Genomic DNA, 11721 nt, shown 5'->3' with positions numbered 1-11721 from the left:
TGAAAGTAAAATAAAACAAAACAAAAATACAATTCACGACTTTCATTAATTTTAATGTTTTTACCTACGTGACTTTACCGAAAAAACCTGAGAATATGAATCATTGCAGTCACGAAAGCTTCAAATCTAGAATTAATACATACTATATAATTGATGAATGTGCCACGTTTTATCGACTACGCACAGCACTGTGGCCGAGCGTAGTGGCCGAAGCCTGTGATCCAAAACATTGGAGGGAAGGGTTGGTGGGTCCATGTAGATTTGTGAAACTGGCAAGTCCGCTGGACAGTGAGGTGCCCAGGGTATGGCAGTACATCAAGTGGATCATGAGCCCATCTGTGCGAACCTGTGAGTGTTTTCGCGTTGTATGTGTGGATCTTCTCCAGGAACTCTGGGGTTCCTTCTACGTGTAAAATACTTCTTTAAAGAGGTGTCGGACAAACATCCAGTTTGCAAGACCCTCCTGTAAAAAAACTGCGCAATACTTTCTTGGATAAATTATATTATGGTTTCACTCGTAATTATCCTAAGCACGTTGTTGTTGTTATTGAAAGGAACCAACTGAACATCCCATCAGGGTATTGTAATTTGTTTTGGTGTTAAATATTAATTGAAACCTTTTATAGGAATGTGGAATTAACACCATTGTGTGTGTGCAAACAAAGTGTGTTAAGAGCTTGAGACGCACAGTCGAATTGAAGCCCTGATGACAAAATAACAGACGTTGTACAATAATGCACCGGACACTTTAATGATGCATTCTTTACACAGAAAACACAAAAACGAATCGTACTTGTAAAAACGTGATCGACAATAACAGCGGATATTTTTTACTGCCTTGTTATAACCTTGCACGGAAAATGCAACGGTTTAATGTAAATGATCGGTAAACAAATGTCGACAATAAAAAAATACACAATTATATTATATACAGTGAATCATCGCTGCGGTGTTGTACTCTGACAGGTTTCATCATTTCACACACAACATTTGAAACTTTCATTATGCACGGCCTAGACGCGAGGAGTGGAATGATGATGAATCGACTGATTTGATTCTTAAGCTCACGAAGCGTCCATTGAATCACACGAACAAAATATTTAAAGAAAATCGATTCGTATCTATTTATTGCACTGTGAATCCAACAACCAGAGTTTGGTTCCCGCCCACGGCTAACATCAGATATATCAACGCAATAATGACCAGAGGTGGGACAAAGTCATTGTTATGCAAGTCCAAGTCGAGTCGCAAGTCATCAAATTCATGACTCGAGTCTGACTCGAGTCCAAGTCACATGACTCGAGTCCACACCTCTGATAATGACTCTCCCACCTGCACCAACTCAGCGTGGTAAAGTTTGGCCAAACAACCGCCATGACCAACACGGCATTGGAAGGCCTTCATCCAGCACCTGGTGCCACGGTAGCGAGCTGTTAACTACCTCACCAGGTTTACAGGAGGTCGTCGGTTCGATCCCAACCCCGACGCATGTATATTTGGAGTTTGCATTGTGGTCGTGTGGATTTTCATCCGGGTCCTCCGGTTTTTCCCATTTAGAATCAACACGCGTTTAGATTATTTGGCTGCTATAACTTTGCATGTGATAAGCCACTTCGTTGAGCTATAATTTGTGGCCAGGTCGCTACTGAAAAATAGCTACATAGCTCAGTGGGGCTTACATTGTAAAATAAAAAATAGTTTAAATAACAAAAAATTGTATTGACATAGGGCTTTAAATTATATATATTTTATACATATTATGTATTCATGTCTCCCAACATTCACCACAGTGTAATAAAAAAAACAATAGTATTTTGAGTTTAAAGCAAATTCATAAAATCGCCAGGGTTGGGGGTGGGATGGGGTGGCAGTGAATCTTTTCCCCTCCAACAGTTGTGTAAAAAAAAAACACAAACACGAAAATGCCACAATTTGTAAGTTTTCCTATTTACAAAAAAAAGGTAAAAGAGAAGATAGATTATTTACAATATTTTTTAATATATATACATTTTTTATGACCACAATTCCAGTAGTGAGGTTTAAGAAAGAAAAACAAAGTCCCGCTGGAGCTCCGATCGTCAGAAAAAAAAACCTCATGCCAGGCAACGTCCATGGGGGGAGGGGCCTACTTTTAAATAGTGACATTTCATCGACGCGCTTCCGTCAGTTTGATTTCCCAGGAGGAACAAGTGTACACGTTATTAGCTGCCTTTTTTGTTTCCACATTCAGAACTGCTTGCCTCTCAGTCATAGCAGGTGACTAGGATCCAGACACCCGTCTAGATATCAAACATAACCAGCGCGAATACACCGCTTTATGGACTGTTTTTTTTTCTTCCTCCCAAATTGGCCATTGACACAGGCTAATCACAGTGGCAACTGGGGATCTGCCCCTACTGCCAGTTATCCAAATAGCCAGCCAGTCATCCATATAGGACGTCAGCCTGTCAACTATCCATCACGCAAGCCAGCCACTCGTCTAGACTGGACAGGCAGTCAGCAAGTCTGTTGTTGATACAGTTGGTGTATTGCTTCAGCTTTGCTGGTAGAGGCTCGTGCAGGAGTGGTAGTCGTCTGTGAAGGCTTGCATGGTGTGATGACGCTCCACGTATGATGCTCTCTCCTTCTCGTCCGCTTCCGCGTTTAACTTGTTGAGAGCCTGAGTGCAAACGGTCACAAAGATTCCTCCTTATAGCCATACGGAGAGCTGGAGCAAGTGCCGTTCGAGAGATGGAGTGGCTCGTACCGTGCCCGGCCGCCTTTGTGTTTGCGGTGCTGATGTTTGCAAACTGCACTCGGTACTCACATTTGGCCGAGTTAATTTACGAGAAGCTTTGAACAAGTTCTGATACCACCCGCCGCCGACATTATCAGTAGGGTTCGTAGCGCAGTGCACAAAGCACCGTGACCACTAACTATGAATGCGCATTCATATACAACAACTTGCACATTTACGCACTGACGAAGACACACACGTGCACACACGTTCACGTGAGAACACCAGCACACATGCACGCGCACAATGATTTCCTGTTTAATTTTATTCCCGTGAACTTATTTAAGCCAGTTTTAAAAATTCGTTTATTTTGGGTTAGATCGTTGTGTAGGTATAATGTTGAAACGCTGAAAGTCAAGTTTATTCCACAATTTTCCGCGAGATTTCGCTGGAGACTACAATCAGGCGTTAACAAAGCTCACTTCTCGCGCGCTTTGATCATGTTTTTCTCTGTCGGGTGGTAGAGGTTTACAGTTAAGAATTGTCATTATATCTACACGATCTAGCACGCCTGGGCACCACGCTCAAAACCAACTCGCGTCAAGCACGGCTTTGAGCCGGCTCGCTTAGAGCCGGAGCCAAGCCTGAGCCGAGCCGTAGCTAAGAACAGGGGCCTAAGCCTCACGTCGCCCACAGCGATCGCCGCGCGACCCCACGCACCTTGAGCACTTCGGCCGAGCGGCAGGAGGTGGACGACGTGGACGACGAGGAGGAGGGCGACGCCGTGGAGGAGCCCCGCGCCGTCCTGCCCCCGCGCGACATCGTCCGCATCAGCGCCGGGTTCTTCTGTGGGTGCGCGCCCGCCGGCTCGGAGCGGCCGCCCCGGCACCCCGGGCGGAGAGCGGACCAGACGGCGTGAGCCGCGAGCGTGAGCAGCGCCGAGGCCAAGCCGCAGCCGGCGCCGACGGCGAGCAGCTCCACGGTGCCGAAGCCTGCCGCAGCGGTGGCACGGAGCGCACCGGGCACGCGACGTGAAACAACGGCGCGTGCGAGCCTCTCCGGGTTGTCAACGCTGTGTGTGGGTTTGCCCTCCTGCACACCGGTCAGCTGATGCAGGAACTAATCGGCACCTGTTGGTTTACGTGACGAACTCTTGCTGCTTGCGTTGTGGCCGAAACGTCGAGGAGAATAATTTTACGATGTTTTATTTTATTATTTTATTATTTCCATTCTACGTGACTTTAACGAATAAACCAAAAAGATGAATCCCTGCAGTCACGAAAGCTTTAAATCGAAATTTAAACTCTTGCTAATCGGCTGTGTTGGGCTAGTGGCGGATTTATTGACACACTTTTGTATTTACGCGATCTGACCCAAAGCGAAACTTTTCATTATGGAAATGTTGGAAAACATTACTCAATTGGGATCACACGTTAACAACTTCGGCCCCACTCCTGCGAAAAATTGGTTGGACCCTCTGGGAAAAAAAGAGCCTTAAGACTCCTTGGGTAAACAAGTGTAATGTTCATCCACAAATGTATGCTGATGTTACGTTTAGGCTAGTAGAGCGAACAAAGCTGTATAAACGAGACAGCAAACGACGAACAATACAAACGAGACACGGCAAAAATAAGACAAGGAATTCTCTTCTTGAATCGAATTGTGGCACTGAAATGCACGAATGCATTGAACCGTCACACACAAACAAACACTGCATTTTGCATCAATGCCGATGCAGTCCCCAGCTATTTAATTACACTGCAGCGCAGAGTTTCCCTGTAGGACAAAAAAAAAATATCCAAATGCGTCTGAGAGGTTATCCTTGAAAACGTTGAGAGCCTACGTAAGTATACGTTAATATAACCCCCTGCTAGCTTCACAGGAACAATCTACAATAGATGGCTGCACGATGAACGTAACGACGAGCTTTTCTCATGCATCTTAATCCACCTTGGTCTCAACGACGGACCTCGTTTGTGGACAGCGAGCTTTTGTGGGGTTGCCAACGTTTTTTTCCACAGCGATTCCGCTCATTTTGCGGGACTGTTCTCTTACCTCCGCCACACTGGGCATCATTCACCGCTGCGTCAAATTCTGTGGCTGAAAAACAACAGCAACAAGAATAATACAAATGAATGACACGCCAGAGAGGGCTGATGGGGACAGATGGGGGGGGGGCTTATGTTCATGGCATGGTCCAATTTTGAAAACAATTATCGTTTATCGCCTAACTGGAGTGGGTGGGTGGGTGTGCTGGTGTTGTGACGCGCAGTGCGGCGATGGATGAACTCAGTGTGGGTGAGACGCAACAGTCAGTGCGGCGGATCGAGTCTTCAGCATCGGTGGAGACGTGAATGGGTGAAGTTCATGGGAAGAGTGACTACGGCAGTAGCGGTAGAAGAGTGACTACGGCAGTAGAAGGGTGACTACGGCAGTAGAAGGGTGACTACGGCAGTAGAAGGGTGACTACGGCAGTAGAAGGGTGACTACGGCAGTAGAAGGGTGACTACGGCAGTAGCGGTAGAAGGGTGACTACGGCAGTAGAAGGGTGACTACGGCAGTAGAAGGGTGACTATGGTGGTAGCGGTAGAAGGGTGACTACGGTAGTAGAAGAGTGACTACGGCAGTAGAAGGGTGACTACGGCAGTAGCAGTAGAAGGGTGACTACGGCAGTAAAACGGTGACTACGGCAGTAGAAGGGTGACTATGGCAGTAGCAGGGTGACTACGGCAGTAGAAGGGTGACTATGGTGGTAGCGGTAGAAGGGTGACTACGGCAGTAGAAGAGTGACTACGGCAGTAGAAGGGTGACTACGGCAGTAGCAGTAGAAGGGTGACTACGGCAGTAGCAGTAGAACGGTGACTACGGAAGTAAAAGGGTGACTATGGCAGTAGAAGGGTGACTACGGCAGTAGCAAGAGAAGAGGTGACAAGGAGGCGACTGAACCGCCAGTGAGCGAGTGATTGGAATGAATCTGTGAGTTGCTGGAACATCAATCAACGCGACTTGGAACTGGGTGCTGCACCTCGGATAGTGACAACCGGATCCCGACTCTGGCGGGATCCGTGCTCCGTATCGTACAGGTGACAATTACCGTTCGGGGCTGAACGTCAACGAAGGTCAACGAACGACTTTGGCACTGCAAAGAAACCCCATTACCGGCAAAAAAAAACAAAAATTGTGTCTGCGCCCAACGACGATGTCCCACCTGAAGGTGGGACAGCGGTGGCCCCACAGGCCCTCGTCTCGGTGGCGTTCCCCGCGCAGCGAGTCCCCGAAAGGCGCTCGCCCGGGCAGCTCCTCGCACGAGCCTGGCGGCGGCGCACCATGTCGCACGCTCCCCACGGGCCCCACTGAGACCAGCTCGCCTCTGGGAGCCCGCGAGCACGTCAAGTTAACCGGAGGAGGAGGAGAGGAGAGGAGGGGGACGGAACGGGGCCTTGAAAGAAAGTAACGTGGACTGGGCCCCTAGGTGCTGTGAGCAATGCTGACGGAAAATGGGAAGGGGGTTCCAGACAGCTGAGCGGCGCTCCTGGTTAGGATGAGCGTGACGCGGCTGGGTTAAACGAAGCTAAACTATTTTTATGTTACCAAGTAAGGCCCAATGAGTGATGTAGCTCTTTATTAGAAGCGACCTGGCCACAAATGATAGCTCAATCGAAGTGGCTTATCACGTGGTTTGATGGTTTGGGCTTTGCCACAGTGGCAGTTTGGCGACTTTTGATTTTCCATTCATGGAACGTGTACGACGCGCACCTCCCGTCCTGCGTCCGAGCGCGGTTCAGCGCGGTCCACAGCCGTCATGAGACAGAGAGAGAGAATTCCGGTAACTAACCACGGTCGGTCGGGTCCTCGATGATAATAATGATGATGATGTTTTTGTTCGTGGCTGCTCACCGTGGCCGGAATGCTTTAAAAATCAACAGAGGACATTGGGACCCCCCCCTGCTATGCGTGGTCCCCACTTGGTTAGGGCAGAGAGTCCAACTTCCCCCCCTCATATGTACGGTCCCGTCGCACTGAATTCCGGAGTTTCAGTTCCCCTCCAATGTCGAGCGGCGCATTGTGCTCGCGTTTTTGTCGCAACAAACGGAGGGCATTTGGCCGTGCAAGCTCCGAGAGGCCTTCTCACCTGAACTCACCTGGACAAGTGTGGTTGTTGCAATCCTCGCGCTGCACCCTCTCGCCAACGCAGTGGTCTCCCTCGCACGTCCGCGAGCGCTCACGCCGGCCTGCTCCGCACGACGGCGAGCACGGAGACCACGGGCCCCATGAGCACCAGAAGCTGCGCCCTGGCAAGCCGAGGCGGCGAAAAACAGCGGAGACTTTCCACTCAGAGCCGGGACGACTCGTCCATCAGGGTACATGGGGTGCAGCCCTGCCATTGCTTGCTCACACCGCTGCTCTCGCAGATTGGCCTCCACTAGAGAAAACCCTCCCGAGGGTATTTGGCCTACTCTTCCATGCTGGCCAGGCATGTTGGAAGAGGTGGGAGCACCCACACTTTACCCAACCACACTGCCGATCGACTTAACTGTGGTACGCCCATTTATACTGCTTAAGTTGAGCAGTGGCTAAATATTGCGATCGACGACTTTTTTAGTTATCGATCACTCGGGGCATCTTGCTTCCTTGAAGGCGGGCAACCCCCTACAAGCCACGCCCAGCGCGACACAGCTGCTGATGCCGATGACTTTACCCAGCCCCGCCCACGATCTTGCTCCTCCCTGGTTTTTCTGGTCCAACATTCAGAACCGAAAGCCAATGTATGCACGTATGTAGAACTTCTTTCGCGTTAATCCGAGTTGCTCTTATTAATGCCTGATACACTTTCCCCTTCAACCCGGCCGGAATCTCCCTGTCACACATCGCTCCATCACTCCACTCAATGCCCATCCGGCGATCCCATCAGCAAATATCCCCATCAGCATGATCAACTTTGCAAGCGATATTGAGCAATGACAATAACCTCAATAAATTCCCTGTGTCTACATACATCTCAAGGTTATTTGCGTGTGTGAGTAGAGTGCGGGGAATGGTGGTTGTTAGCACGCTGCGCTGCGAACCTGGCGACCCGAGTTCGAATCCCGCTCACGATTATCTGAACCAGTCCTGGGCTTCCCCTAGGTCGACTCAGCATCAAATAAGTACCTGGCGCCATTGGTAAACATTACCAACCGGGGGGACAAAGGCGGCTGGGCGTGGTGCCGGCCACCCACCCCCACCTGTGCCTTGTTGCCCTTCATAGGTGCTGCTCGCTAGCAGCCCTTGCCCCACAAGCATGTGAAGGCTATACGTGGGGGAAGCTTTGTCTGTGAGCGCGCACGGTGCACCCCTCACCCTGGCACGGCTTCTCCTCGCACTCCTCGTACTCCTCCGGTGACCCCGCGCACGCCGCCTGACCCTTGACCCACGAGTCAGGCTGCAGGCAGGCGCGGCGGTGCACGCGGAAGCCCCGGCCGCACGACACGGAGCAGGGCGACCACGCGGCCCACGGGGCCCACGGGGCCGTGGCGGGGCCCTGGGGAGGGGACCTCGAGTCCGTGGCGCCTGCACGGGGACAACGATTCGGTTTTTGCGTGGGATGTGCGCGCGCGTGTGGGTTGAACTTCTTTCGCCTCGTACGTAGCCAACCGTGCTCATTCGGAGGTGTGGGAAGGAGTTAAGACAACAAATGAAACACTAAAAGCAGTTCTAAAGAAATTACTTTTGAATTTAGTATAGTAGTATACAGCACAAAAACCACAATGGTCGTCCACATTGATCCAAAACCGCTCATCTCACGGCAGATCGGTCGGCGCTGCGACCACATCAAGAGAGCGTGAATGAGAATAACGTCCCGGCGTGCGACTGTGGAACCGCCGACCGCGCCGCGGAACAGACGGAGAACCACTTGAAGCAATCCGCAGCACCATCGACTGGAGCAATTTCCTGGCTAAGTAATCTGGACAGAGACTCATAAGGCGGAAATTCATCCGGCCAGCCAGCCAGCCAGAGCGAGCGAGATAGAGAGAGAGCACAATTGGTATTCAAAACGTCAGCGCGAGCGATATTGAAAGTGACAGAGTATTTGTTCGTATAACAATTTGAGAACTAATCTCCATTGACGGTGCTCAGCCAATGATGTAAATTCAACACTCCAATGGCAATGAATGACGACTTTCTCCTTAGGACAATCACCGTTGTTGATGTCCCAAAAAAATGTGCCGCTAACAAGCCCCACAATGCAGCAGAGTTTAGATAAAGCAGGAAGAGCCCTTTGAATTGTAGACATAAATAACCATGAGAGACAATATAGTACCCGGCCGGGTACGGGTACGGGTAGCCGTTTGCGACCCTGGTGCGACCGGGTACGGGTACGGGTAGACCGTGAGTCACTGGTGAGTAACTGTTTGTCACTCATTTCGGGTAGGGTACGGGTACGGGTAGGGAACGGGTACCCGTACCCGGCCGGGTACGGGTACGGGTACCCATTTGCGACCCTGGTGCGGCCGGGTACCGGTAAGGAATTAAAACCCGTTTGCGACCTCTGCTATGCCAGTTCCGCCACTCGCCCTCACCGTGATCGGGCGGGCAGGCGTCGGGCAGCCCGGCGGGGCAGTAGCGCGTCTCGGAGCGCGCGTGCCCCACGTGGACGCCGTCGGGCGTCGGCACCCCCCGCGCGCGGCACGTGAAGCGGAAGCGCCGCTCCCAGCGCGCTCCGACGGGGCCCACGCCGCCGCCGCCGCGGTCGCCGCCGCCATCGCCGCTCGCGTTGTAGGTGGCCCACGGCGTCCAGGGCGTGTGGGCGCGCGCCTCCCCGCACGGCTCCTCGTTGCACGCGCGGTGCGACTGGCGGCGACGGGGGTCGACGGGGTCGAAGCGACAAAAAAAGGTCGAGAGTCACACGTTCGTGCAATCCGTGTGCGGTTAAATGTTGAGTCATTCGGGGGGAGGCCCTGGGTGAACGGAGAGACGGAGAGTGCCTAGGTGGGTGGGGAGAAGTGGCAGGGAGTGCGCGGTTCGCTGCACGCGCAATGAGTGTGCTGTAGGAGCACGTGGGATTTTTCTGTCGGAGCGTACCACGTCACAGCCGGGGCAGTGGCTCCCGTGCAGGCAGATCCGACGTCGCACCTGGAACCCCCCATCGCACGGTTTGGTGCAGTCTGACCAGATCCCCCAGTGTGACCAGGAGACAACAGGTGGGCAAGGTGTCCTCTCATTACAAAGTCTGGAGCACACACAGACACACAAATATCTATGGACGCGCACGCATGCACGCACACAAATCTTCATTTTCATCATGTGGATGTTCAGTCCTTATGTCAATCCACTGCTAGATGATGGCCTCCCCATGCCGTGTGGGCAGGGCCGGATTAAGGCGCGGGGGCTTTAGAGGCTGCAGCCCAGGGGCCTCCGCCAGCTGGAGGGGCCTCCAGAGATGAAGTGAAAAGTTACTTAATTTGTGATTGCTGAATTTTATTTGTTGTTAATTTTGTAAAAATACATTTTCTTTTTCTTTTACTTTGTTTTCGTTTTGAAAATATTACTGGAGGTCCTACAGTACCTGGGGCGTGCAAAATCTAAATCGGGTCCTGCATGTGGGTCATAATTCACCACTCTGTTCAGAGCAGGTTCATCAAGGCAGGTAGCACAGCCTTCAGAGAATATAATCTCAGTACAATAATGCACGTGCATTTTGCCGTACTGCACCCTGCTGCACACAACGTAGCACCACAGCCACCTACAATACCTATTTCATGGATCGTGGTCCACCAGTCCAAGCACTATCCCACGCAGCCTAGCTTTTGGGTTACAAACGAAAGCAATTATTTTTTTTTACCAGGTAAGGCCTACTGAGCTATATAGCTCTTTTTCAGAAGCGACCTGGTCACAAATGATAGCTCAACAAAGTGGCTTATCACGTGGAAAATTAAATCAGCTGAGAACTCTAAATGCGTCTTTCTAAATGTGGAGGGGAAAACTGGAGGCCCCGGAGAAAAATCAAAATATCCACGGGGAGGACATGCAAAAATCCTCAAACATAATCAGACATCAGGGTCGAAATCCAATCCGCGACCTCCTATATACCAGGCGAGATAGTTAACACCACGCCACCGTGACGAGATCGGGTGAATTCTGGAGATCAGGTGTGAGTTGGTCGTACGCATGACCTGTCGGAGCTTCCCAATACGAATCGCACAAACTGAACGAGTCTTCCATTTGTAAAAGATGCCCCCATCACACCGATCTCATCTGAGCTCCGCCTGTTCCAGCTTTCCCCACGATTCCATAAAGAGGCATGTCATAGGTCACAAGGCCGCAGGACCACAGTCGCATGCCATCCTCTGCAACGTTATTCCACGTTGTCGTTTTGAATTTGGCGGAAACGCGCGAGACGCGATGCACACATTTCAGCACGGAAATTGTGTCGTTAGCAGATAAGGCGCACTGGCGCATTATTTCGGTAGATAAGTGGGGAAGAAAAAATAATAATCCGTGTGTATAACGATGTATTCCTGGCCACAAAGGGCTCGGGGATGTTGCTTGTGAGGGCTGATGAATTCAATGCATTTTAAATGAGATTCGTTTTGATCGGTGGATGCTTTGCGAAGGAGGGGGGGGGGAGCGGGAAGCTGTCATTCCGCGAGCGGGTCAGGTCCCATTGTGAGCACGTGCGTGTGTGTGCCCGTGTGTGTGCGTGTGTGTGTAGTGTAGCGGGTAGCGCGCTACACTGCGAACCCGGTAAACCCGGTTCAATTCCCGCTCACAGCCACAGCCAGTGACGATTATTTGAACCGGTCCTGGGCGTCACCTAGGTAAACTTCGCCACTTAGGATACAAAGGCGGCGTTGGCCACCGCCCCCCTCATTTGCCGTGTTGGTCTTTTTAGGTGCTCGCAAACAGTACTTGCCCCAACAGTATGTTAAGGCTATACGGGTGATCTTTGTCTTTGTGTGTGTGACAGTGTGGGAAGCGGTAGTGAAGTGGTAAAAGTAAGGTGCTACAAACTCGGTGAACCGAGT

General features: G+C 51.1%; 1 protein-coding gene across 5 annotated transcripts in view; it reads right to left on the bottom strand.

Annotated features, from left to right (window-relative positions):
- Window positions 1-724: 724 nt before the first annotated feature.
- LOC144729158 (semaphorin-5A-like) overlaps window positions 725-11721 on the bottom strand; it is a 37436-nt gene continuing 26439 nt past the window's right edge. For 4 of the 5 annotated variants that reach the window (XM_078609143.1, XM_078609144.1, XM_078609142.1 and 1 more), the window contains exons 15-22: window positions 9779-9926; window positions 9277-9547; window positions 8057-8266; window positions 6859-7008; window positions 5925-6086; window positions 4772-4816; window positions 3437-3708; window positions 725-2659 (exon numbers count right to left, since the gene is read on the bottom strand). In XM_078609143.1, the coding sequence (XP_078465269.1) occupies window positions 2534-2659; window positions 3437-3708; window positions 4772-4816; window positions 5925-6086; window positions 6859-7008; window positions 8057-8266; window positions 9277-9547; window positions 9779-9926 (1384 nt within the window). In that variant the 3' untranslated portion in view covers window positions 725-2533. The remainder of the gene's footprint in view (window positions 2660-3436; window positions 3709-4771; window positions 4817-5924; window positions 6087-6858; window positions 7009-8056; window positions 8267-9276; window positions 9548-9778; window positions 9927-11721) is intronic. The other variant, XM_078609146.1, reaches the window with a different exon arrangement.

This window comes from Lampetra planeri, chromosome 31, assembly GCF_965212315.1.
Source record: "Lampetra planeri chromosome 31, kcLamPlan1.2.h2, whole genome shotgun sequence".
NCBI classification, from domain to species: Eukaryota; Metazoa; Chordata; class Hyperoartia; order Petromyzontiformes; family Petromyzontidae; genus Lampetra; species Lampetra planeri.
This window is presented reverse-complemented; position numbering and strand designations above follow the sequence as displayed.